Source organism: Salminus brasiliensis, chromosome 17, assembly GCF_030463535.1.
Source record: "Salminus brasiliensis chromosome 17, fSalBra1.hap2, whole genome shotgun sequence".
NCBI lineage: Eukaryota > Metazoa > Chordata > Actinopteri > Characiformes > Bryconidae > Salminus > Salminus brasiliensis.
The window spans coordinates 4,383,671-4,410,343 of NC_132894.1; the positions used below are offsets into that span (position 1 = coordinate 4,383,671).

General features: G+C 39.9%; 3 protein-coding genes across 5 annotated transcripts; 1 reads left to right on the plus strand and 2 right to left on the minus strand.

Annotated features, from left to right (window-relative positions):
* Window positions 1-1,302: 1,302 nt before the first annotated feature.
* On the minus strand, window positions 1,303-7,207 carry calr3a (calreticulin 3a). The gene is made up of 9 exons (XM_072661237.1): window positions 6,985-7,207; window positions 5,635-5,736; window positions 5,267-5,470; window positions 4,939-5,033; window positions 4,099-4,308; window positions 3,344-3,457; window positions 2,802-2,945; window positions 2,123-2,215; window positions 1,303-1,959 (listed from the first exon to the last, which is right to left on the minus strand). Exons 1-9 carry the CDS (start codon window positions 7,073-7,075, stop codon window positions 1,735-1,737), a joined length of 1,278 nt encoding a protein of 425 aa, XP_072517338.1. The 5' UTR covers window positions 7,076-7,207; the 3' UTR covers window positions 1,303-1,734.
* Window positions 7,208-9,827: 2,620 nt separating this feature from the next.
* Window positions 9,828-15,509, plus strand: c17h19orf44 (chromosome 17 C19orf44 homolog). Of its 2 annotated transcripts, XM_072660381.1 has the most exons (9): window positions 9,828-10,426; window positions 10,532-11,143; window positions 11,346-11,646; window positions 12,355-12,431; window positions 13,204-13,654; window positions 14,197-14,244; window positions 14,334-14,423; window positions 14,683-14,849; window positions 15,251-15,509. In XM_072660381.1, the coding sequence occupies exons 1-9, from the start codon at window positions 10,307-10,309 to the stop codon at window positions 15,338-15,340; spliced, it is 1,956 nt and encodes a 651-aa protein (XP_072516482.1). In that variant the 5' UTR covers window positions 9,828-10,306; the 3' UTR covers window positions 15,341-15,509. The 2 variants fall into 2 exon arrangements, with proteins under 2 accessions (XP_072516482.1, XP_072516483.1); XM_072660382.1 differs by lacking the exon at window positions 14,197-14,244.
* Window positions 15,510-15,562: 53 nt separating this feature from the next.
* cherp (calcium homeostasis endoplasmic reticulum protein) lies at window positions 15,563-26,440 on the minus strand. Of its 2 annotated transcripts, XM_072660379.1 has the most exons (19): window positions 26,269-26,440; window positions 24,239-24,412; window positions 23,781-23,816; window positions 22,842-23,005; window positions 21,937-22,074; window positions 21,692-21,843; window positions 21,491-21,602; window positions 20,803-20,892; window positions 20,302-20,518; window positions 19,965-20,125; window positions 19,120-19,606; window positions 18,771-19,009; window positions 18,526-18,659; window positions 17,608-17,694; window positions 17,312-17,455; window positions 16,870-16,986; window positions 16,680-16,774; window positions 16,181-16,366; window positions 15,563-15,914 (listed from the first exon to the last, which is right to left on the minus strand). In XM_072660379.1, exons 1-19 carry the CDS (start codon window positions 26,291-26,293, stop codon window positions 15,877-15,879), a joined length of 2,796 nt encoding a protein of 931 aa, XP_072516480.1. In that variant the 5' UTR covers window positions 26,294-26,440; the 3' UTR covers window positions 15,563-15,876. The 2 variants fall into 2 exon arrangements, with proteins under 2 accessions (XP_072516480.1, XP_072516481.1); XM_072660380.1 differs by lacking the exon at window positions 23,781-23,816.
* Between the last annotated feature and the right edge of the window lie 233 nt (window positions 26,441-26,673).

Here is a 26,673-nt window from a genome sequence, read left to right on the forward strand (position 1 = left end):
GGAAAAAACGGCGCCGCGCTCAGGCGCCATCAAGCGGCCGTTGGTGGAGCGACACGCAGCGAGGCTCCAGCAGCCCGTGTTGCTGTAATCACACACCTTATATGGAGCCCCCTGGGACGACGTTCAGACAACTGCACCTCAGTTCACACACTAAGACCCCCACAGTGAGGGGGAACAGATTAGTGGTTTGTGGTAAATATAGTACTGAACGAAACATCTTGGGAATCTGAGAAAATGGGAGGTGATGAGAGGTGTTTCTCTGAGCTCTGATATTAGGCATAATTAACAAATAAGCATCATTACATGTCTGTGAGTTTAACCAAGGCCATTTCCCTCATATACAGTCAATTCAGAAACATTTATATATATATATATATATATATATATAAATTTGAATATATATTACATCTAGAGCACACATTTGATCAATATGTGTGTATATATTAATGTATTATATAATAATAATTATATAATAATAATAATTTTATATATATTTACATTTTCAGCATTTAGCAGACGCTCTTACCCAGAGTGACTTATAAAAGTGCTTTGCTATTTACCCAAGAAAAACCTCAGCTAGTTTGAATAAGCTAAAAATTCAAAGATACCTCTAAGCTTAGACACTACTATATATATATATATATATATATATATATATATATATATATATATATATAGACAGAGTTTGACACCTCAGCCTCTTTTCACTAATTTTATTTATTATTACGCAGATATTTTTATATAAAAAACTCAATTTGGTTCGGTCAAATTGGACATACTGGTATTAGGGTGGGAGTCAGGATGATTTTAAGGGTGTATGATTGACAGGGGCCCTTAAAAATGTATTTTTGAGTATTTTGGCAGAATTGTTAGCGATAGGCCCAGTCTAATGTTTTTTTAAAATCCTCAGGCAATCCTCAACCTTATGCTCAGGCTGGTCAACAAGAATGGTTATTCTGGTCATGCTGTTCATGCTGGTAAACCAGCATAGCTAAGCTGGACATGCAGTTCGACCAGAAACTTACCCTGTGCCGTTCCAAGATCTAAGCTGGTCAACCAGCTTGACCACCTCGAGCTGACCAGGCTTTTTTTCCCCCAGCAGGTTAGTTTAGAACAACTTTCCTGAATTGCCAAGTCTTCTGCACAGTTTGCAAGTGTGTGAAGAAAATGAAAACATGAAATCATGCTGTGCCCTCAACTTCCAGGACCTGAGTGGGCTCCCCTAGTCTGCTGTGCATTGATGTATGCAAATTAGGGAGCAATATTTGCATTACAGTAAATGATAAAAGCAAGAAAGCCAACTGTTTAAGAAAATCATTTATTTAAAAAAAAGTGCAAATAACCTAAAAATGATACTCATCATTTTTTTCCCTCAAGACATTACTAAGATGATGATCAAAACTTCTGTCAACTTTAGTTTTACATGTGAGTTTGAAGGTGAGTGGAGGAGCCAGGTAGCAGCAGTAGAAAATTAAAATCCAGAACACACCGAATGTCGCGCAATAAACTTAACTTATGATTGAAAACAAAAGGTGGGCGCAAAAAAAAAAAATCTCACCACATAAAACAAAACACACAGAAATCAGAACACAACACACCCTTACACTACTGTCCCAGGCCTGTGGTAAAAGCCCCACAGGAGGAGGAGCTCTGCTCAGTGAGAGAGGATCAGTAGGTTCTCCTAGGACTGAGGATTGCAATGGAGCCGCTATCAGGCATCACTATCAATGATGTCTACAGTTCGTCTTTAGAGAGTTTATCTTCGTCATGCTCTTCGTCCTCCTCCTCCAGTGGGCTGGGCTCATCCGTAGTTTCCTCCTCATCCTCCTCTGGTTCGTCTTCCTGCTCCTCACCCTCTTCCTCGTTGTCATCGTCTTCATCCTTCTTGCTCTTCTCCTCCTCTTCCCTCTGTTTCCTCTCCTCCTCTTCCTGCTTCTCCTTCATTTTCTTCTCTGGGCCCTGTTACACAGCACAGGCAAATCACATATATATATAACGTGTTCTGTATATATATATATATAAATGTGTATTAGGTTCACCCGAAATATAATGCATTGACTGATAGAAAGGCAGTAGAGCGGAACTGTGCAAAATAAATGAAAACCTATGCTAATGAACGCACCTTCGTGGCTCCCCATGTCTCTTTCCCAAAATCTTCGGCCTCTTTGACGTCATCACCGATCAAGAAGTTGTCAAAAATGGTGCCAGATTTCACCTGTGAGGAAATCAATATAATTACTAACAGCAAACATATAAATATAGATGTATATAAAATAATTCAGTCAAGATAAACGATTAAAGCCATCAGCATCTCATCAGGTATCACTTATGTATCTCAGCAGTGGTGTGTCTATCTTTAAAATTCTACATTAGAATAAATCCAAATAAACATAATGCCAGTGAGAGTATCTACCTATAAAACTCTATATAACGTTAGAATAAACCCAAATAAACATAAAGTCAGTGGTCAGAGAGAGTGTCTCCCTGTAATTAACTCTATATAACATTAAAATAAACCCAAATAAACATAAAGTCAGTGATCAGTGAGAGTGTCTATCTGTAAAACTCTATATAACATTAAAATAAACCCAAATAAACACAAAGTCAGGGTCAGTGAGAGTGTCTACCTGTAATTAACTCTATATAACATTAGAATAAACCCAAATAAACATAAAGCCAGTGGTCAAAGAGAGAGTGTCTACCTGTAATTGACTCTATATAACATTAGAATAAACGCTAATAAACATAAAAGTCAGTGGTCAGTGAGAGTGTCTACCTGTAAAACTCAATCAAAACCTTACCTGCCACAGATCTAGTCCGAGGACACCAATGTTAGTGAATTTGTAAATGGAACCGTCCGCTGTGTATTCAGGGTTATCAATCTCTGGATGCACCCACGTTCCTTTATAGTTGGGGTTGTCGATCTGTTTGGGTTTCCATTCACCCTGTGAAGAAATGAGAGTGAGCTGGACTGTTTGAAATACTGTGGATAATTTGAGCGATAGATCTGAGCCTGGATTCATAAACGGCCCCACAGGAATGCTGTGTCTTCTGCTTTTCAGCACAAGCTTCTGTTTATTAGAAAATCCTCAAAGTAAGGGCAGATTTTTATTGCTTGTGTTTAAATGAATATTAATTTATAGACTTGAGGACTATGCACACTAAATAATAGGGGTGTTCAAAGCACTGATCGTAATTCACTTATACCAATATTCAGTAAAGAAAAAAAGAAAAAGAAATATTACTGTTTATTTGTTCTATATTCTGCTACTGTGTAAAGAGTTCAATTATTATAACTGGGTTTAACCAAAAAAAAATCTCCAAGCTCCACTGTTGTATCTACCTTGTATTCCGGGTTAGGGATCATAGGTGGTTCCCACTCTCCGTCCATGTCTTCATCCCAGTCATCGGGCTTCTTGGCGTCAGGGTCTGGGATGTTCTCGGGTTTGTCCCAGTCCTGAAGCAAGAAAAAAGGGTCTGGGAGTGAATTGTCTGTTGAATTTTCTGTAAAAATACCAGATTACCTCTGAATTGGTCAGGAGCTGCCCGTGAATCCAGACATTCACTCCTTCTGAATAACAGCTCTTAATTAACTTAAAATAATTCTGACAAGTTTATAAATGCATGCTAGCATTGTTTGGTCAATGGAAGAATGTACTGCACCTTGGATTACGAGCCATGTAACTGGTTTATTACTATGCCTTAGTATAAAATTGTATGTTTTGAGGTATTCTCAATAAACTACATGGATCTACCACTAATTTATTTCTGCATATTTATATTTTCCTAAAGCCTTTAAAAGCATACTTACAAAATCTGCAAAAAGCAAGTTCAAGCCTAATATAAACATGCTAATGACTAAATATGTAAATTAAGCTGTTATTATAATAATGTATAACTATAACTTCATAGTTATATGATAATTATAACTTCATCTGTGCTAATGCAGTGTCCAAACTGAAGACTAATACAAAATAGGGTCTCCAATCAGTGTTTAGGTAAACTGAATAAGAGGGTCAACGTATAGACAATCCTTTCAGAGCTGGACGGCTCTCTCTACACACAGGTGAACCATTACAGCTGATGGATGAGACGAACCTCTGGCTTTGTGTCCTCAGGGTCATCGATTTTAGCACGGTCATCCCAGTCCTCCGGCTTCTTGGCCTCAGGATCCTTGATCTTTTTCGGAGGAAGGAAGTCCCAGTCTTCCTCCAGAGAGCCGGACTCGACTTTCTCGTTGTTGATTTTGACCTCGTATGTTTGGTCAGGGTGGAGGATGAGGGTGTACAGGTGTGTGTGCTCATCATCCTGAAGGAAAAAGCAGAAACACGTCCTAAACAATTCCTTTCACGATCTTTGGGACATCTTACATTAAAGCAGCTTTATATGAGCTTTGGTATTTTGTGCTCCTGGGCCCCCCCTATTGTTTGGAAGTGTAATTCACTTTTACTCCACTGTTGTAAATACAGCGCCCCCTCATGGATGGCTATACACATGCATTTATGGACAAGCTGAGAGATCCAGAAGCAGCATCTACAGGTAGAGAAGCATGTTGGCTGAGGCAGTAGAGTAATACTACAGGATTTTACACTATTATGACTCTGCATTATGGTTCTGCAGTGTTACGCTGACAGTTCTGCAGAGAGGTCTCATAGCACAGCTCTGCCAAATTTCCACAGTGCAGTAGCAGCGCTCTGGGCTGCAGTGGCATCGTTACAGTCAGTGGAGCATCAACATGCAAAATGCAAATTACACCTCCAGACTGTAGGTGGAGCCCAGGAGCAAGAAATGCCCATTTTACATACAGCTGCTTTAAATGGGTGCTTATGGTTTAAAGTGAAGGTGAATATGAATATCAGGGATGTCTCTGATCTAGCTAAGGCAGCAAAAAGCCCCAATAAAATGCACTGATTTTAGGAAAAGCTACTAATCACTCACTTTACAGCGGACGTCTTTCTTGATCAGATGGTTCTGGCCTTTGTAGTTGAAAATGACATGTACTTTCTTGGTGCTGTAGCCACAAATGTCTGGGCCTATTGAAAGTGGAAATGTAAAAACAATTAGTTCCTAATTTTTTAAAAATGCATTGATGAAGCTAACAGTAACAAACAGACTTAGTGATATTTCTTAATTATTATAGATTAATATTTTATATTTTCTGCGACTTTTCCCTGTTATTCACTTACTGAAGCAAATAACAGTGACTTTTATTAAATAATAAACCTTATTACTCAGTAATTCACAGAAAACAAAACCTGCAGTTTACCAAACATGATGTAATACTGCGAGTCTCCGTGCATGTCGGCCTGGTCCAGGTCAGCAGGGAAGATTTTGACGTATCCACCACCGCAGTCGATCTTCTGCTCATGCTTCACCGTGAACTGAATCACTAGAGGTTTACCTTCATTGCTGAAGGGCTCAAACCGACTGGATAGGGCGTAGAAGCGAGCGTCCTGGCTTGTCTGAAGACCTTTGCGAAAAAAACACATCAATCAATATCAAGAACAGGGCATAGTGTAGGCTATAGACTACAGACGTTGAGACTGCTGAAACAATCAGATGCTCTCCTCCTTTGTCTTCGAATCAATTTGCATGAGCTTAAGATATTTGCTTACACAAACTCCATTTCCTCACCTTTGTCGAGTTCAGCATCGCCGTAGAATTTTCCTGCTGAAAGTTTCCATTGACCGTAGTCTGATTTGTGCTTGGATTCCACCCAGCGACTCTTCCAGCCATCTAGAAGTGAAAGAAACAGTAAAAAATATATATATATATATTATATTGTCATATTGTCAGACCTTCTCTAAAGAGAAGCACAACACCTGACATTGTCTGAGCTCACATCCATAAACAACCCTGATCTGGCTTTATTTTTACAAATGAAAGTGAAAAGTGAAACTGCAACAGGCAAGACATCCCCAATGATCTGGGAGGGTGTTTATATATATATATATGCACAATCATGATCAAAGAGAAATATTATAAATATGTCCATCTGTCCTTTTCTCACTCCTACAACTTCAGAATGACTGTTTTTAAAGTCTTTAATGTAGTAACTCTTGAAATGAAATGTAATAATTAAAAATGCTTTCTAGTGAAGTTTCATCACTGTGAATGAATCAGGATTGACTATTCCAGTCAAACGCTTTAAGACCTTATGAATCTACTATTTATTTATATCTATTTATTCATATTACTATATATATATATTGTTGTTCTTGTTTTTTGAGTACTGTAAAATCCTACACTTACAAAATCTGCACAAAGAAAGTTACATTGTATTAAAGGCTAAAAAGTAATTATTGAAAATAAATGTAAAAAAGGTGAAGGTGCACATATTCATCACTGTACAGCGAAATGTGTCCTCCGCATTTAACCCATCTGTGGTAGTGAACACACACACACACACACACACACACACACACTAGTGAACTAGGGGCAGTGAGTACACACACACCCAGAGCGGTGGGCAGCCAACTCCAGCGCCTGGGGAGCAGAGAGGGTAAAGGGCCTTGCTCAAGGGCCCAACAGTGGCAACTTGCCGAGCCCGGGTATCGAACCCACAACCCTGTTATGTGCATGAAGCTGTTCGTTTACACATATAACTATATCTATATATATATATATATATATATATATATATATATATATATATATATATATAATTCATTATAATAACTTTATTGTTGTTTGATGCTTTAGACACTTTTACTATACCTACATAATAATGATCATGCTTTTAGAAATGCTAAATATGAGTGAATGTATTACCATCTTATATCCAATCTATTTTCATTAATTGCTGTATTATTACTATAATACACCATTTATTAATTTTAAGCACAGTCCCTTTGAATGTGAAGTTTCTCATTAGTAATAAAAATAAGTAATAAAAGTCCCAAACTAATAGATTTAATAATGAACTTTTCTTTTCTTGTAATAATTGGGACAGTATTTACAGTCTGCAGTATTTACATGACTTACCTCCGTCCAGGAACTGCTCTTTGAAGAACACAGTGGCGTTAGCAGTGATCGCCACTGCCAACAGGGAGAAAACCGCGACGGCGATTCTCATAATTGCTCCTTTCTGAAGTGTTTAGATGCAGATCTTAGTTTCCTGCCTTGATTCAGAGTCTTTAATCAGAGAAAAGAGCCTGGAGGAGCTGAAACGTGCAGCAGGATCCCGGAGCTCTGCTGTTCCTGCACAGATGGCTGAGGCTCATTGGACTGCAGCTCAGCCAATCAAATCAGACCACGAGTTCTGACGTCGGCGCAAGGGCGGGGTGTTGTGCGACCAGTCGCCTCTCCGCAGATTCTGCACCCCTTGCTTTTCTGCCGCGATCTGATTGGATGAATTGAAGGACCAGCGCGGAATTAGCTGGAATAAACATACAGTTTAGGTTTAGGTTTAGGTTTAAGTTTAATGTGTCTCGTGAAATGAAATAAATATTACAGCAGCGCTGCGTTCAACTTCCACGGATGTAACGGGCATTTGCTGGCCTGTTAGCCAGCTAACTACTATTTAACAGTATTAAATCGATCGAGTTCAGCACACGCAGATCATCATTTTAATTGGATTTAATTAATTGCAGACAATGCGGCTTATAGAAGACATAAGTGCTAACGTGTTTGTATGTGTTTGTTTTTAATCAGGCGGACAAAACATCTACCAGTGGGTCTTTGGGGTGCAGGTTGTTGTGGGGGTGCAGGATTTTGCACCACAGCTACCCTGCATCTGAAATCTCCTATTTTCTTACCGTGTCACATGAAGGGAGATACAGTCTAAAATCAGGATGAGCACAGGAGTAGTCTAAATATAGTTCATATTAAATATATATATATATAAATTTATTATTTTTTTCCAAATATATTTTTTAAATAGATAATATAATTATATGTTTACCTGTCCTATATTCTAGATTTTTATTATTATTATTATTATTATTATTATTATTATTATTATTATTATTATTATTATATGTATTTTATGTATTTATAATTGCTCTTTGGGTGTAACTTGGACCTTAAGATCTCAGTTTCGTTCCACCCCGTGTACCACATGTGATTACATGGAATTACAATAAAGTCTCCTTGAATCCTTAAACTTTTTAAAAAATATATTATAGACAACAAACACACCTTGGTTGATAAACTGCTGGAGCTGCAAGGCTAATGAGGTGAGAAAGCAATGGAGGCTTACACAGACCAAGATTCAGTGAAGTTCCAGAGATTTAATGTTAAACATGTCTTGATCCAGTGCTCCTATTACAAATATAAAAAAAATGCCTAATTACAAAATGAGTATTTCAGCAATATGGTATTTAATGTAATTCTAGACAGTTTATGTTTACATTAGTATTTTAATTATTTATTGAAATGTTTACACTTAATTAGCACTTAAATGAGGTCAAATTAGGCCTAGCAATGAAATCTTTTGGTGTGGTGTGCACCGTCTGCTGAACAGGACTCCAACAGAGAGATCGGATAGGGATAGTGGATAGGGCCTATTTCACTTCCAGGAAAGACTGAACACTGCAATACGTCACGTCAAGAGTCAAGAGTCTTTTACTGTTGTTTCAGCTTTAATTAAAATTCTTTAATTAGCACTCAAGTTTCAATAAATAATTAAAATACTAATGTAAACATAAACAGTAAATGTAAAAATACTATGTGCAATACCCCACCCACCCCTCCCACATGTGCAATTAAGAGTCATTTGCAATAACCTGTAAATAATATTGCTATTGCTTTTTTCATTCTTATTTATATTGTGTATATAGTGTAAATTATTTATCTACATTTTTTTGTTACTGAGTGTCTTGCTATCCCTTTCTGCTGTGACACTGAGAATTTCCCCACTGTGGGACTAATAATGGACTATCTTATCTTATCTCTAATTAAATGTAAATTCTTCAGGACCTTGGTGCAACATGGAGCAACACAACACTATACAACACTGCATGAAGTGCAGCAATGTGCAAACACTGTGCAACAAAGACAGAGCATCTATTTGTATTATTTTTACTTAATTAAATTAGGGTCACTACAATAAATAAATAATAATAATAATAATAAACAATAATAAACTAGATGTATGTATATATATATATATATATATATATATATATATATATATATATATATATATATATAGATAGATAGATAGATAGATATATATATATATATTTTTTTTTTTTATGTGTTACATATATATATCTATATATATTTATTACTGTATTTATTAGCACCTGTTATTAGCACACTGAAGTGCAGATTAAAGTGCATTACATAAAACATGCAAGAAACACAGATTTCTGGAGACACCCAGAAACACTGAAGCGCAGACTGCAGCTGTGGCGCGTACCACTTGCCATTTAAGGGGTGACACCCACACCAATAAAAGTCCCCTTGTAAGCACTCGGCAAAAAGCTGGCATCAAGTTAAAGCAAATAATTCATTATATATAAAATAAACATATATATTATTATTATGACGCTTATATATCCTAACGTGACCGCGTGTGTCCGTATTTTGCCTGACCCCCCCCCCCACCCCGGCTCCTGAATACGGTTCCACATCGGGTTGCCAGATTGACCCACTGTAACTCTTTATGGGTTGGGAAAACACCAGAGTAAGCGTCGTTTAACAGAGCATTTGAGCAAGCGCTAACATATCGTACAAATATTAAAACACAAACCAGATAAATAAATAAATTAATAAATAAATAAATAGATAGATAGATGTATTAATAGGATTGCAGCACAAACGGGGGGTTTCCGCGAATCTGGCAACGCGAGTGTTGCAAAACTTCTCCTCCGTTGTCGGGACGCGTTGGTCGTTATGGCGACCGAAGATTTGGGATTTCTATCTCGGCTTTAACACAAATTTTAGCTTAATTATCAAGTTTAATTAAGATTAATTAACTAAGCTTAGTTTATAAATATATAGCTAGAATTTATGCTTAAATGTTAGCAAACAATGTCGCTGCGAAACTAATGTGTGTTAGCACTAGCTGGCTAGCGTTAGCATTAGCCAGTCAATGGCAAAAGCAATGGGTTACACTGGTTTGCTAGCTAGTGCTAGCTAGCTTAGTGGCTAACCTGTATTTTCTGGAAAAGGAGGCTGACGAACCTGCTCAGAGTTATTAGAGCTGCATGTATTGACAATGACAGGCGTTTATATTGGTATTTGGGGGCTGTCCATTGTTGTTTTGCACTAAAAGTGAGGTATACTAGCCAGCTACTGAACAGTAAGGACTCTATGTAGCTAATTGGGGGCCATTAATTTTGAATGAACTGCGTCTACAATGTGGAATCGTGGGGGCTTTCGCAGTGCAGCTCTGGAAAGAGCAAAGGCACAGCTCTCTGGACAGAGGGTTAACACCAGGGGAACACCAAAGGACAGTGTATGGAGAGATGTGGGAAGTGTAAGTCAGGTTAAACTAGCTAATATATAAGATTTTTGGTTTTACTCTGTAGCAGCAATCATTTCCTAATGTTTTCTTTTACCCTACATGGTCTTATTCCCTCAGGCGAACACCGGACAGGCCAGACAGACCCCTTTGCATGGCCTGAGTGACCTCTCCTCAGAAGATGCCGAGAGTGAAGGCCGAGATCACCATGCTGGTCCTCCACGTGTTGCAGAGCCGCCAGAGCAGTTTGGCCTGGGTGGTGGGAGTAGATTTCTGAAGAAGCCTGCCAGCAGTGCCACAGCAGATGGACGGTTATCTGCACCTAGCAGGACTCCTGCTGATGCAAGGGAACTCAAGCTCGTCCCTCAACGTAGCTCACAAAGTGTGGCACTGAGCAGACTTGCATTAATTGAAGATCGGATCAGAAATCAGAAGAGTAAAAAGCCTGATGCTGAAACCGGCCCAGAGCTCTCACTGCCACCGGAGTCCGTCCGGTCCAGCAGTGACCTGAGTGTGGCTGACGGCCGATTTCTCAAAAAGAAAGTGTCCACTACTGCAGAGCTGAAGGAACGTGATGGAACGCCCTTGGGCGATTATAAAGCCTCGCAACTTATGGAAAAAGGTCTGGACAGTGACGAGGAAGACATTCGTAGGCTTCTGGGAGAATCATTTGAGTCACCAGATGGGAGCCTGACCAGGGTCCTGCGACAAAGTCCTCAAACAGCTGCTAAGGTATAATGGCAGTGCTGAAGACACTGGACACTGCACACATCTTCTGTATCATCACTCTCATATCAAAACTAACTACATTCATTGTTTTTATTTATTTACACCCTTTCTGCTTACATTATCTAGAACATTGAACACAGGTTTTGTTTTGACAGCTACAATATGGTACAATATTTCTTCTCTTATCTCCCTCATGCACTTACAGACATTCAGGAAAGACAACGGAAGAACATCCAGCTCGTCGTTCCAATCTGCTGAGAAGCATAAAGAAACTGCTCCTGTTTCGTCTGCATTCGCAGCACATCAGCATTACAGTCCCTCTCCATCCCCACCATCATCACCTAAAGCCCTCTCGGCCAGCAGGTCTGGCTCGAGAGGGCCTAAGGTCAACCTGCTGTCCCTGAGCTCAGCTTCAGGCGGGAGTGAGATCAAGTCCCTGGAGGAGCTTTTCCCTGTTGCTTCTAATGATGACGACACACTGAGTGAGAAAAGCGTGGCATCAGATGGTAAGAGAAAGGTTTAAGAGACAATATATGGACAAAAGTGTTTGGACACACCATGAAAATAGGCATTGAATTCAGGGGTTTCATTCAGTCCCATTGCCACGGGTGTAAAAAAATAATAATAATCAAGCACATAGCCACGCAGTCTGCCTTTCTTACACACATTAGTGAAAGGATAGGTGGGTCTAAAGAGCTCACTGAACTCCAGCATGGTTCTGTATGTAATAGGAGACACAGATGCTGCAACAACAACAAGTCAGCTGGTGAAATTTCCTCCATCCTAGATATTCCACCATCAGTTGTGAGTGGTATTTTTGATACCAGCTCACCTACCGGCCACGTGTCCGGCCACGTAAAGTTACAGAGCGGGGTCAGGGCCAAGTGCTGAGCTCTAAGCATAGTGCTGAGAAGTCTCCAACGCTCGGCTGACTTAGTAACTGCATATTAATGCCTGTGGATGTAGAATGGGATGCCATAAAAGCTCTTGTAAAAGTAATGTTTAGGTGCCCCAATATTTGTGTCCATATAGAGTACATTTATAGATTCTACTCTAGTTCAACCCTAAACCTAAACTTGCTCTAAAGCTCTTCATTCAGCTTATTATGTAATTATAACTAGCCCTACAGGACCCTACCAGGACTAGTAATTTGTAATGTACATTGTTAGTCTGCTGAATTGAATGTTTATTAAATGACATTTTTTTCCCTACAGATTTCAAATTCAACATCATGACACTGGATGATCTGGCCCCAGTTACTACTGGTGCAGCTGAAGTATCACAACAAAAGGTAAACAAGTGAATTTCTAAAAATATTACAAATTGATTTTTGAAGTAGGACACCCCATTAAAGCCTTTGTCTTTAACACACTCAAACATGGACATTTGATCTTCTTTTTAACAATACTGAGAGATAGTGATACCACTCTCTTTGACATTCAAGACCAAACCAGACTTAATGTCTGAGGTTTAAATAAGACAGGCTCCTCCAGAATCCTCTCTAACCATGTTCTGATCATCTGCAGCTGATGTTCTGATTCTAATTTTACAGATTTTAAGACATGTAGTAAAAAATATGGCAGGGTTCTATATTTTTATTTGTAATAAATACAATTTGACCAATTATTTAAAGACGTGTTCATATAGACATGACAAATGTCCATATGTTTAAATATGTTTGACCAGGGTTTTCATGGGGTGTCCTCTATTTTCACGTGACTGTATAGTATAGAAAATGACAGTAATTGACAGTCTGAATATAAGCATTTGGTATCAGTAACACTCAACTGAATATCTGTTAAATGCAACTGAACTTAGGGTTTGCTGTAGAGCTAAATTCAAAAGACGTCCATTTACATTCAATGTAGAGTTTAGTTGCATTAAATAAGATATTTAATTGAATGTTAGGTGAGCATCTATGAGGCATCTATGAGGCATCTATGGTAAAACAAATATTAATACAATGTAAAAATGGTACCAGAGTTTTTGCTACAGCTACATTTCCTCTTGTCTAAATCTGTCTATGTGTCTATTCTGGTGTGTCTATGCTTGTTAATCTACAGACTAAAGAAAGCCCCTCTGGATTTAGGAAGCTCAGCCCTTCATCAGCTAATGAAACCTCACTTAAAGACAGACATGCACGCGAGGAGGCTTCCCCACAGTACGAGAGTGACTTTGAGAGTGAGATCCCAACTGAGTCGGCTGTGAGTGCCAATGAGATCTCTGAGCATTTCTCAGATGGAGAAAAGTATTCATCCATAGCTACTGATTCTCAGTCTCGGTCATACACTGATGATGACCACACACTCTCAGAAGAGCCACCAGAGTCGAGAAGTCTCCGGTACAGTCAGTCTGAGTCTTCTTTTAGCCGCAGTAAAAGCTCTCGCTCTAATTCATACTCCAGTGACGACACCATTATTCAGAGTGAGCCGCAGACTCCGAGTGCCAGACGGCCTGTGAAGGACGCTACAGTGCAGACGCAAAGGGATGGGCTAACTTATACATGGTCCACTGGTGAGTCGATGTTTATTTATCAATTCAAAGAGGAATAATACTGTATGTCCTAAAGTTAGTGGACACCCCTTCTAATGAATGCATTCAGCTTCTTTAAGTTGTACCCATTGCTGACACAGATGTGCAAATGCACACACACAGATTGTCTAATCCCCGTAAAGAAGTACTGCCAATAGAATAGGACTCTCTGGAGCAGATAAACATCAACCTATTGGCACCATGCTACCTAATGCCAGGCGTGGGCTAGAGGGATATAAAGCCCCCCAGCATTGAGCTGTGGAGCAGTGGGACTGTGTTCACTAGAATGATGGTGGTGCTCCATCCAATACTTAAATCTAGTAGAAAGCCTTCTTCCTTGGCAGTGGAGACAGTTACTCCAACAAAAGCAGGATAAACTCTTTTCAGTACCCTTGATAAAAATTTTTTTAAAAAAAACACGCAACAACGAATGAGCACGTGTCCCAATACTTTTGTCCATATAGTGTATTAGTTGGTTGGTAGACTCATCTCATCACAATAATGGCATTGTTGTTTGATATTAGTTGGTGTTGAGCTGGGACAGGTGTTTCACGGACCAAGACCAATGAGTGGTATACCTAATAAACACAGCTCAGTTATATACAATCATAATCCATCACAGACTATTAATGGAACGTGAATCCTGGCTGTTCCCCTACAGGGCCAGCAGTACTGGGTCCGTCGTTAGGAATGTCCTATGTGGATCCAACCCCTGTGGCCAGCCACACAGTCAGCGCAGAAGCAGTGGAAGGTAAGAAAACCCACATCGCGGCCTGTTGACACTGCTGGAAATACAGTTTAATCTATGCATACTATTGCACTACATCTGTAGCAAAAACCAATGTAGCATGTGATTCAGCTGTGCTTTAATAGGGCACTATATAAATGTGTGCATTCTAAGCAGGCCTTAAATTCCAGCTAAATGTGGCTGCTAAATGTTTTGCTGCAGTCATCACTGTGGTGTTTCCCAAGCTGAAAGCTGAACACCTGCGTCCTCTTATGTCCGGCAGCTTTATCTGCATACAGCCCTGCTGTGTTTGCTCTGAATGACATGCTGAGACAGCAGCTAGCCCTAACCAGGAGCTTCATCGAGTCCAGCAGACATCTGCACCATGCTATGGTGGAATCTCTGGGCCCTGCTAACTACACATACACAACGCTGGAGGACACAAAAGAGGTAGAAAGTGGGGAGAGAAAATTATATATATAAGTTAACATTAGTGACATTAACATAAAATATTTTAATCTATGGTCATTATATATATATATATATATATATATATGACCATAGATTTAAATATTGTATGTTAATGTCAGCTAATTACTTATATTAGTTAATTTGAGAAATAAGTAATTAGCTGATTAATGTAAAAAAAAAAAAAAATATATATATATATATATAGAGAGAGAGAGAGAGAGAGAGAGATTTATTTCTCTCTCTCTCTCTCATATATATATATATTTAAATATTTTACTTTAATGTCTGTTAATTACTTATTTCTAAAATTTGGTTTATTTTTAACATTAATATAATTGTCAGAGAGGGAGATATTCATACTCAAGAACTTTCTTTCTCAGTTCATTCGCTGCAACAAATCACCCAAGCTGACTGTGGAAGATGCTCTGGAGGAGGTTTTGAGGGAGATGAAGGAATATCACTACATTTAAAGTATAGATACAGAATCACTGGACCTCTCAGCACAAGTGCCCTTTCTGGCATGCAAAGGATGCAAAATGGGAGGATTATTGGAGCTGGTACTACTTACGGTCTTTTTAATGTATTTGTAAACCTGACTGTGATCAAGATATTTTTATAGTATTTAATATGCATTCAAATAAAAAGTGTGTATGAAAATTAACAAATGAAATAACTGTTTTTGTGCAGTGTAATAGCATAATAATAAACCATTTATTGCCATCTATGGGACTTACAAAAGATAAACAATAGATTTAACAGTCGCAAAAAGCATCATTACATGTTTAAAAGGTCTTTATTGTCTTGTGCTGAGTATTAAATCTAGGCTAATTTCAACTGCAAGGACTTTGATACCACGTTTGAACTACAACAGGACATGACAGTTTGATTTATTACAATAAAAGGAACCAAACGCAAAAACAACTTTCAAAACAAGTGAAAGACATCTAAGCAAGGGGTTTAGTTCTTAAAAACAAAAAAAACTAAATAAAGACACTGTTAGGAAGAATCATTCTGTAGTTGGGGCCTCCTGGGGATCCCGACTCACTGAAATTGAATGAGAGATAGGGAAGATTCATTTTATTATGAAAAGGAAGTTACAGTCACTTATGACTAGTAGCTTACGATGGACCATTTACCTGTACCAATAAGCAGGTACAGATATTTATTATCAATGATCAAATCACACTTAAAATCTTCATATAGAAAAATATATATAGTTTATTATACAAGTTTTACTTATCATTTATAGTATCTATGCTCTGCTTGTGTGTATCTGAGCTACTGAGAGAGACACCGAGTGCAAACATTACCTTTCTCTCTGGCCTTCATCCTTGCGACAAAATTGTAGCTTTTATTTCTCCGATAATTCACATATGGGTCATCCAGTGTCACTCCAACACCCTTGTACTGATCCCACTTGTCTCGCACATCGCCCCCTTTGATGGGATCCTGAATGCCTTGCTCTTTCGCCCCGAGGCCGCCAGAGCCGCTCCATCCTGTACATAGTTAAGTCCAGGTCACACAAAAACACTCCATCCTGCTCTTATCTCAAAGGTCAAACACAGAGCTCAAAGCCATACAAGATGTAAAGGTGATTGTAGGTTGTCAATCATACCACAGCACTGGGCATTGTGGAACACTTTAATATGCAAATGAGCCATCTAACCAATCACAAATGCTGTCCTGCTATGGAACACACCGTGTAATCACAGGTGTTTTGAAGAATCCAGGCACACACACACACACACACACACGGTCCTGTTCATAGAAAGCTTTAAATCTACACACAAAGATTGCTGAAAGACCTACCCATCTTCATCAGCATCTGATGGCCCTTGTTTTCTTCTCCCAGTCTGAGATCAGGAGGCAGAGCTGAGGGCCCGGAGCCCAATCCAGACGTGGAGCTGCAGACAACAATGTCCTCGTAACCTTTAGCTCATCTCTTACACGTGGTTTTAGGTTTTCTAAAATTTGTGAGCAAGTGGACAGCTACACTCACGGTGGTGTGGGACTGCGGGACTTTGCAGCATGTCGCCTCCGGTCGGGTGAGCGTGACCTAGATCTTGACCTGGAGCGGGAGCGACTTCTGGACCTTGATCTGGAGCGACTCCTGCTCCTGAAAGAGGGAAAAGGGGAAATTTAGTCACACCCACTAACTGCTCTAACTGTACAGGAAATCATAGCATGCCATTAGGCTTTATAAGGAAATTCTGATGATCAGTATTGCTCTATATAGTTTATGCACCATAATTGTCCTAGATTTTGTTCATTTACAACCATCAGTCCTTAAAGCTCTCAACATTAAATACTGGCACAATCCTAGTGCCTAGTTGATAGCGATGGTGGTAACTGGACAGTTATACTGCACTACTGTGCATTCCTAAAAATCATAAAGGCAAGTGAAAGCCAGAACAGCATTAGTGTAGACGATGCGGTGGTACCTGGAGCGTGATCTGGAGTAGGAGTGGGACCGAGATCGAGACCTGGATGACCTGGAGCGGGAGGACTTGGAGGACCTGGAACTGGAACGAGATGTCGACCTTCCACGACTGCGGGAACGACTGCGGGAGCGGCTACCACGCGTGCTGTGACAAGACAGACATGCAAGCAATCATGTTAATGCATACTAATCTAATTATGCATATTAAAGAAACAGACTTTCATTTAAATGTAATTTAAAAAAAAAGAATTATTAACTTAGAAGTCAAAACACAAATGTGCACAAATACACACCCACCTGTTACGTTTTTCTTGGTCCTTTCTCCTCCTTGCCCTCATCTTGGCTCTGAAGAACTCGTACAGACCGTTCTGTTCCCAGCCCTCACTAAAATCACAACAAACAGCAAGGATTTAAAGAGCAAGTCTGGGGGCAGATTCACAAGTGTCTTAAGAAAGAAACTCTTCTTAGATGTGCTTTTTATATCTTAACTTCATTGCTTAATTTAAAAGAAACTATCTGAATCAATCTTCTTAAGAATGCTCAAGTTTTTCTTCTTAACTTTTTACTTGAATAATTCTCAAAAAAACTAATCAAGTATTTTCTTAATGTTCTGAGAGCCTCACACTTGTCTTAGAGTTTAATAGGTAAGCCTCTAAAATGATTAGTTTAAATGGTTGAATTATTAAAATGAATGTCTAATTTATTAGGACTAAACATGGAGTTTGTTCTGTTTTTCCTACATTTTGCTCTCTAACGCATGTGTTTACCTGAACATTGCAAAATTAAAAATGTTACTTTACATTGTTTTTGATAATGGGTGAAGTTCAGCATAAAAGTCTATGTTACAATTGGCGTAAATAAGAAAAAGATGAGTGTCTTAAGATCTTAAGGCTTTAACAGAACATTGGAGAACTTCTTAGGATTGTTTTAAGATTGTTATGAATTTAATAGAGTTTATCCTTAAATCCTTAACCTTTTCTTAGGAAAGCTTCTGTGAATCTGGCCCCCTTGTGATTTGTCCGACATACCTTGTCAAAGCTGAATATAAAAAGTAAGCAATGCAGACTAAAAATCCTCCACACAGGGGATCATTTGTTTATACATGTGCTGTGCTAGATAAAGCTAAACCCCAGCAGCAGGACTTTTTATTCATGCCTGAGAAATAAAACAAACCCGCTGTGTGAAAAGGTGTATTTATTTATGTGTGAAGATGACCTGTTTCTTGGTCTGTCATGTGAAGGAGGACTGTAGAAAGCCTCCACTGCAGCCAGTAATCGTTCACTGGGGGGCATGGGGGGAGGCAGACGGATGTCTTTGGGGTCCAGAGGCTTGTAGTCATGATCTTCCAGCTAGATGAGAAGCAAACAATAAAATATGTTAACAAAAATGATGGAATTTAGCTTTAATGTTCAGGTAACTATACTGAGTGGATAGCAGCAACACTAGGTCTGAGAACTTACTTTCACCAGAGGGGCCATGAGACCTGCTGGCAAGTCGAAGTACGGCACATTGGGAACCAGACTAGGGTCGTCCTGGTTCACGTGAGAGGGAGTTTGGCGCCTCATATGCGGGGATTGGCCGTTAAACCCATGGGGTGGAGGTCCAAAGTCAGGGTGCTGGTTACTACCCCATGGAGGATGTTCAGCCATTGCTGGTGGAGGAATTCTCTGGTTTGGGTGGTGGTGGGGAGGACCCATTTCTAAGAAGGGTGCATACAATCATTAGTATTATAATGACACTTTTAAGCCTAATATGCATTTAGAGACCTAGCAAAACACCCTGAACCTGATTTAGAAATCACATCCTCACCTCCCGGAAAATCCCCCTGTGGGTAGTCGAAGCGATGCGGCGGATACGGCGGGCGCTCGAAATGGTGTCGCGGTGGAAAGTCGTCTTGCATGAAGCGAGGCGGGAAACGGTTAAAGTTGTGTGGTGGTGGTGGCTGATTGAAGGGGGGCGGCTGCTGGTGGGGCGGGAAGGGTCCGCGGAAGTGCGGCGGCCGCTGCATGCGGAAAGGAGGCTCCCTCTGACTCCAAGGAGGCTGGTCTGGCTGGTTGCTCCAGGGCGGCTGATCAAACTGCCCGCTCCAAGATGGAGGGGGCTCGTTCTGGCCACCCCAAGGGCCACCAGGACCTCCGGGCCCACCAGGGCCTCCTGGGCCTCCTGGACCTCCCGGGCCTCCGGGGCCTCCCTCCCGAGGGCTACTCCAGTTGGGGTCCCTTTGCTCATTCCACATGCCTTCATGGCTGTTCCAGGGTGGGCAAGGAGGGGGTGCTTGACTGGGGTCAAATGGTGGCTGCGGGAAGAACAGTGAAGTTAGGGAAACTAAAAATGCTCCAAAAAGTCAATCTTCTAGCAGTGTCTCCTGATTTTAAGGGTGTTAACATAAAATACCATTATAATACAAAAAGCAGCATGTTTCTACACCAAGTGCCTAATAAATTCACTTTTGGAGTAAGAGCATGATCATGATCCTCTAAAAAAAAAAAACCCTTTAAACTACCAAACATTATTAATACAAATTTATTAATACACTTTTTACCTTTAAAATCAGCATTAAAAAAATAAATAACTAAATAAAATCACCTTTTTTTAATTCCCTTAGTTTCAATTGACACTGCATTACACTTTCATATTTAGAGGATCACACTCACTGGCTGCTGTGGGTTCCAGGACGGCATGTTGTGCTGAGGGTCAAACCAGCCAGGCTTGGTGGAGGGAATGTCTGGGGGTGCAGAGCTATTGGAGTCTGTTGGCCTTGTCTGAGCACCATCATAGTCTCCAGGAGGAGGGCCGGCCATTGGAGGCTTCACTTCTGTTAATAATTAATCATGAAACATGTAGGATAAGAGTATGCATTTATGCATCTGTATTTAAATATTGACCTTTTATAATAATTCCATTTATAGTAATTAACACAGACACTGCAAACCACTGGAACTTTTTTTTTTTTTTTTTGAGTCCACCTATACTAGAACAGCATCTACTCACCAGACTGAGGAGTCATTGGTGGCTGAGTCACTTTAACTTCAGCCTCTGGTGGAGCTAACTGGCTGACGGCGGCGGCTGCGGCTGCTGCAGCAACGCTTTGCTGCTGCTTCAGGTTGGCCACAAACTCCTCGTGCTGTGTCTTCAGTGATTGGATCTGCTGCTGAAAGGCCAGCTGCACAGGCTGCACCACTCCAGCATATTCTGTAATCAGAGATGCCTAGAGAGTGCAGAGCATTTAGCTTTAGTTAAAAACGACAAACAGCACCATAAATACACCATAAAATGTGAGTCAGGCGATGTTTCTCTGGTATTAAGATGCATTATTAAAAATGTATAATTTAATGCTTCTATTATTACTATTATAAAGTTACACTAAAGATGAACAAACAAATATTACTGTGAATACATTTACCGTTATTATGGCTGCTATAATACCAGGCCGGCCCTAAAAGGGCTGAAATAAGCTATAATACAGAATGAGCTTTTTGTTGATAAACGTACCTGATACTGTCCCAGGCCCAGGGCAGGACTCTGGAGCTGCTGAATGGTGACGTCATCAAAGTAACCGTTCTTCTCCCACAGCTGAAGCAACTGAAAAAGTGTGTTAAAAAGGTAAAAATTTATGTCTTCAGTTGTAACAGTTGAACATACCATGAAACAGCAAATGACTATTTGATCATACTGATATACATTACAAGGACAAAAGTATTGGGACACCTAATTCATTGTTTCTTCCAAAAATAAAAAAAGAAAGAAGAGTTTATCCTGCTGTTGTTGGAGTAACTGTCTCTACATTAGGGACATGCCTAAGGTCATGCCTGGCATTAAGCATGATGATAATAGGTTCAGGTTAATTAGAAAGTCCTATTGTATTGCCACTGCTTCTCTACAGAGACTAGACAAGCTGTGTGGTGCATTTGCACATCTGTCTCAGCAATGAGTGCAGTTGAAAGTAGCTGAATGCATTCACTAGAAGAGGTGTCACAAATATTTGGACATACAGCATATACATATACATATATATATATATATATATATATATATATATATATATATATATATATATATATATATATATATATATTTATTTAAATTTAAGACAAACAAGAGTGCAAGGGCTATTTACAACTACATGTTTTGCCTCCCTACAGCGCTGTGCTTGTAGTTTGTGTCTCATGAGCAAACATACTCGTGTAATTTTCTGCTGCTTGTCTTCCTCCACAGCCAGGAAGCTGGTGCAGTAGATGGGCACCACTACTTTCTGCAGGGCGGCCAGCAGATCCCTCTGATTCTTCCTCTGGCTGTGAGACCATAACAACACAAGTCAATACTACAACTCAAGTTCACTGCAACAATTCTACTGCATTTTACTGAGGTCTTAAAAAAGTACCAGTGATGTAGGACGTCATTCATGAGATAGATAAGGTGTAGGCGGAGCTCGAAATGTGCCGACTCTGCAGTAATGCGGTTGCGCAGGTGTGAGGTCATCAACTCACAGTGCTGTGGGGATTTAGCGTTGTTGAACATCCAGTTTTTTCCAGCCTGGAAAAAGAACAGAAGCAAATCGCTCAGATTAAGCACTACATTACTGAACACAAACACTTCTTTTTTCACTCGTGTCTCTTTGCTACTCACTGAAATAGCATCCTTAGTACAGGTGTCGATGATTGGCTGAAGGAGGCTGTCTAACTCGGTCATGTCCAGCTGTGTCTCCACCAGCATTTTCTGGGTCTGCTGCTCCATAGCCAATGCGATGGCTGCAGTAACCTGCTCCTGGAGGAAAAAAAATAGATATAGAAATGTAACCTTCTGGATGGCATCTTTGCACAGAGCATGTTTCTTACCAGGGGTTTAAGTTTAATACCTTTACTGTCATTACAGTACAATGAAATTCTCAACAAAATTACATCCCATCTTAAAAAGTTGAGGTCAGAGAACAGGATCAGCCATGCTATGGCACCCTTCTTTAAAAACTACATAGTTATTATATAAATTATATATTAGCTCTACACACTACAACAACCTGCACATCCCCATCCTTCCCTACCCAACCTCAGCTCTTCTCCACCCAAACACTGACTAGATTTTTTATTTATATTTAATATTATCTGGGGCAGTGGTGGCTCAGCGGTTAGAGCGCCCGGGTAACAGGGTTGTGGGTTCGATTCCCGGGCTCGGCAAGCTGCCACTGTTGGGCCCTTGAGCAAGGCCCTTTACCCTCTCTGCTCCTCAGGAGCTGGAGTTGGCTGCCCACCGCTCTGGGTGTGTGTGTGTACTCACTGCCCCTAGTTCACTAGTGTGTGTGTTAAGATGGGTTAAATGCGGAGGACACATTTCGCTGTACATAGTACAGTGACAAATACGTGCACCTTTACTTTTACGTTTACCTTTTATCTGAAATCTCTATTCTACTGCATGTCTTCACCCGCAGAGTTCCCCATCATATCATACAGAGATCAACTGCTATTCGCACACATTTAAGAGTTGGAAAACCTGTGTGGTCGAAATGACCAATACAACGAAAGGATAGGAGGAGCTACCTGTCTGAGGCTGTTCAGGTGCTGTTCTTGCTGCTGGAGGTTCCACTGGCTCTGCTGAATGAGCTCCTCCACTGATGGTGTACTAGGGGGGATCGGTGGAGGTGGCAGCATGGACATCGGGGGTGGAACATCTGGAACTTCTTTGCCCGGTGGTTTGCACAGCACTGCAATAAATAAAATAAAAAAGGCGATCGTCCAATGTTCCTTAGCAATACGTTTCCATAAATAAACAAAAAAGGAGCCTGCATATCTTCCTTAAGAAGGAACAGTATAAAAATACACATTCTCATGAAATAACCATGGAAACATCCAAAATCATAAACTGGAAGAATCAACTGTAAGAAGGAAATGACTTTGTTGGATATGGGCATTCTCAAAGCAAAGCCATCCAGTTGAGCTATTAAACAGCAGGCATGCATCAGTATTCACACATGCTGGTTTGTTTGCCTGGTTTTTCAGTGTGTAAAGAAAATGCCCATGAAAAACTAGAACAAACTCTGTAAAGGGGGAAACTGAGCTGTGGAGAGCATTGGGGCTTCACTGGAGTCATTCAATTGAATTGAATATTAAAAATCATAATCCTAAAATCATAATAATACAAATAAATTAAATAACGACACAAGCAAGTAACGAAGGAAAGTACGATGAAATGTCTCCGTTCTCATCATAAAAAATCTGCCCAGCTTTGTTTAGTCAGTTTTGGGTTTAAATGGATTTTACGAATTTACTGGACAGGCTGCTTCTATCACAAGCAACAGAAGCTCTCTTCCCACAACCTTGGACAAAACATAAGACAAAACGTCTGACAAAGCTCAATACAAAAGTAAAGAGAAAGAGCCATTAAGCACTGATGATGCAAAAATACTCAATGACACCAGGCAAGGTACGAAGTTCATATAGTAAGTACAGATTGCGTCCAATTGTCAATCTAGTAAATACCTTCCATTTTATATTCATCATCATGAGAGGTAGGATCTATGAGGAAAGAAGGATGCCTTAGACACAAACAAAGCATATTTGCACATTCCTGCACTTAGACACAATCAACTGGGGTGGGAAACCTGATGAGTAAATCTAGATCAGTTTTATATTTCTTTAAGCTTTTCATTTCCAAAGCTACATCAGTAAAAAGCTATGTTAGTAAAACTATCATACGATATAAAACCAAGCATTAAAAGCTGCAACGAAAACAAGTTTAGCTCATTTTCTAATCTACGCTACTACAACTATAAATTAGGGTCCTGAAGGGCCGGATTCCAGCACAGTTAAAGTACAGGTATGTGCATTTCCTGATCAAGCACACTTAGGCAAATCAGCATCAAACTGTGCTGGACTCTGGCCGTCAGGTCCCTTCCCCTGCACTAGGGTAAGTTCACTGAATGGTTCAGTGTACATACGCTGCTGTTGCTCAATGGCAAGCTTATACTTGTAGTATCCAAAGTAATCCCCTCCGAAGAGAAAGGAGAATTTGGGATTATCCTTCTGTTTCTCCATGGTCATCTTTTCAAACTCGGGCCCATTGCGGGCCACGAACTGTGCCAGTTTGTCGATGACATTGCGAAGCTCTTGGTCTGGGACAACAAAAACAAAACAGAGGACAAAAGTATTAGACAAAGTCATTAGCAGCAGTATGTGTGTTTTACAAGATCAGTTAGAATGAAGAAAATACTGAGTGCTCTGAATTTTGTTCTACGTTTCACACACACTGTACTCAATGGAGATAAACCAGTTATTATACTCTATTTTTAGAGAAGAACGCAGCTGATCTGAACTACTGACTAGTTCTGGACAGTCAGTAATACTAAATCACTGGATATTTGTATTTTATTCTAATTATAATTTATTATTATTATTATTATTATTATAGAAGATTTAGAGAGCAGCAATGCAATGATCCATGTTAACCATCTGCAGTGTAAACAGCTTTGAGTGCTATTGTTCTGGATGAATATGGGTACAAACTCCTGTCCTCCAGAACCTAAGGAAGCAAGCATCTAATTCTAACAGCAAAAACATATTCACTACAGAAAAATATTCAAAATTCACAGTGACATTCAAGTTATTAATCTCAAACAGACCAAGATTAAGACGAATCTTAGGTTAAAAGGGTGATTCGCCATTGTCCTAGACTAGACTTAATCCATGAACTAGGAAACTTGCCCTTAGTGTTCAGCCTCTGTGCAGCTGAGTATGGTGAATAAAGGTGTCTACTCTTGGCAGGTGCGGGTAATAACTAGTTTGTTACATATACTCAGGCCAATCTGATATATTCATATTTTTAAAGGGTAAACGTCCACTCAAGAACATTTACAACCAGGGCTATTTATCGCTCAATTCAATTTTGCTTTATTATTTTATGTTGGAGAGTTGTCCGATCACAGACCTGTACAGATTTGTGATTGGACAATTCTCAATGTTCATAAATCTATTTAGACCAAGAGTGCATAAAAAGAATAAATAGAGTCTGACAAAGGTAAAATGTCATGCAGGGCAGTGGTGGCTCAGCGGTTAGAGCGCCGGGATATTGATAACAGGGTTGTGGGTTCGATTCCCGGGCTCGGCAAGCTGCCACTGTTGGGCCCTTGAGCAAGGCCCTTTACCCTCTCTGCTCCCTCTCTGTGAGTGTGTGTTCTACCAGATGGGTTAAATGCGGAGGACCCATTTCGCTGTACAGTGTACAGTGACAAATACGTGCACCTTTACCTTTACCTTAGATGTCATATGTACTGAGACAGTCCCCTAAACTTCCTCAGTTACCGTTACTTCTACGCAACCTGTCATCATAAGATCACCAAATAAACCATCACAAAACCTTTCACTTTAATATACCCATTTAGACTGATCAGCTCATCTTATGTCTCATCTCGTCTCACCTGAAAACAGGTGCTAACGATGCATGTTGAAGCATGATGAAGCACAGAAGAAAGAGAACCACTGGTAGACCTTATACACAACACCACAACAGCCAGCAAGGGGTTAGTGAGTGGCTGTTTACATATCAATATCTGTACTAGTGATTACTGAGTTTAATAGCCAGCTCTAATTCAACAGAGCACCAACAACTAATAATAATAATAATAAAAATAATGAATAATAATATTTAATTAGCAACTAGCTAGCTAGCTGTAATGCAGGCAGGAGACCAGTATGGGCTTACATTCAGTTAGCCAGCCAGCTAGAACCACTCTTGTGCACTTGTCTTAGACATAAACCCAAACTATCCCTGACTGAAACGTTGTAAAGCACTTGGTTTCGATAAAACGCAGTAAAATGTGACCTGCAATAGATGAAAACACCTGATATCAGCCCTACAGGGCTCTTAGTGGTGAATGGTGGCTCCTCGGCTAGCACGCAGCATGAGCCATTCAGAATGGGGCAGGTTAGCTGTTAGCTGGTTAGCTCCCTCAATCTACTGCTTATATCTCACCTTCTGGAGGCGTCGGGATATCCATGATGTTCAAAACCAAACGTTTATCCGGCGTCTGACAGTTTGGTATGGAAATATAAGCGCTACAGCTCTTTACAGAGCTCGGCTGCAAGGGAAATTATATTCTTTTGGTGCAATGTGAAACCATCGCCAGTAGCCGAGTTGATTTCCGGCCGCGTCCGGTGGTTTTTCAAAATAAAGGACCTAATAAAGGGCGATGGTTTGTTAACAGAAGACGTGAGAAGTGAAATACTTTATTTTAGCTTATTTTTTTTATATTTATTATTTATTAAATAGTATTTCCTATTTCTAATGCAAGGTAGAAAAATAATGTTTGGAGAATTTAATCGCAATTTAATGTTTGGAGAAATTCAGAAACGTAACTTTTACGATTTAATAAATTGT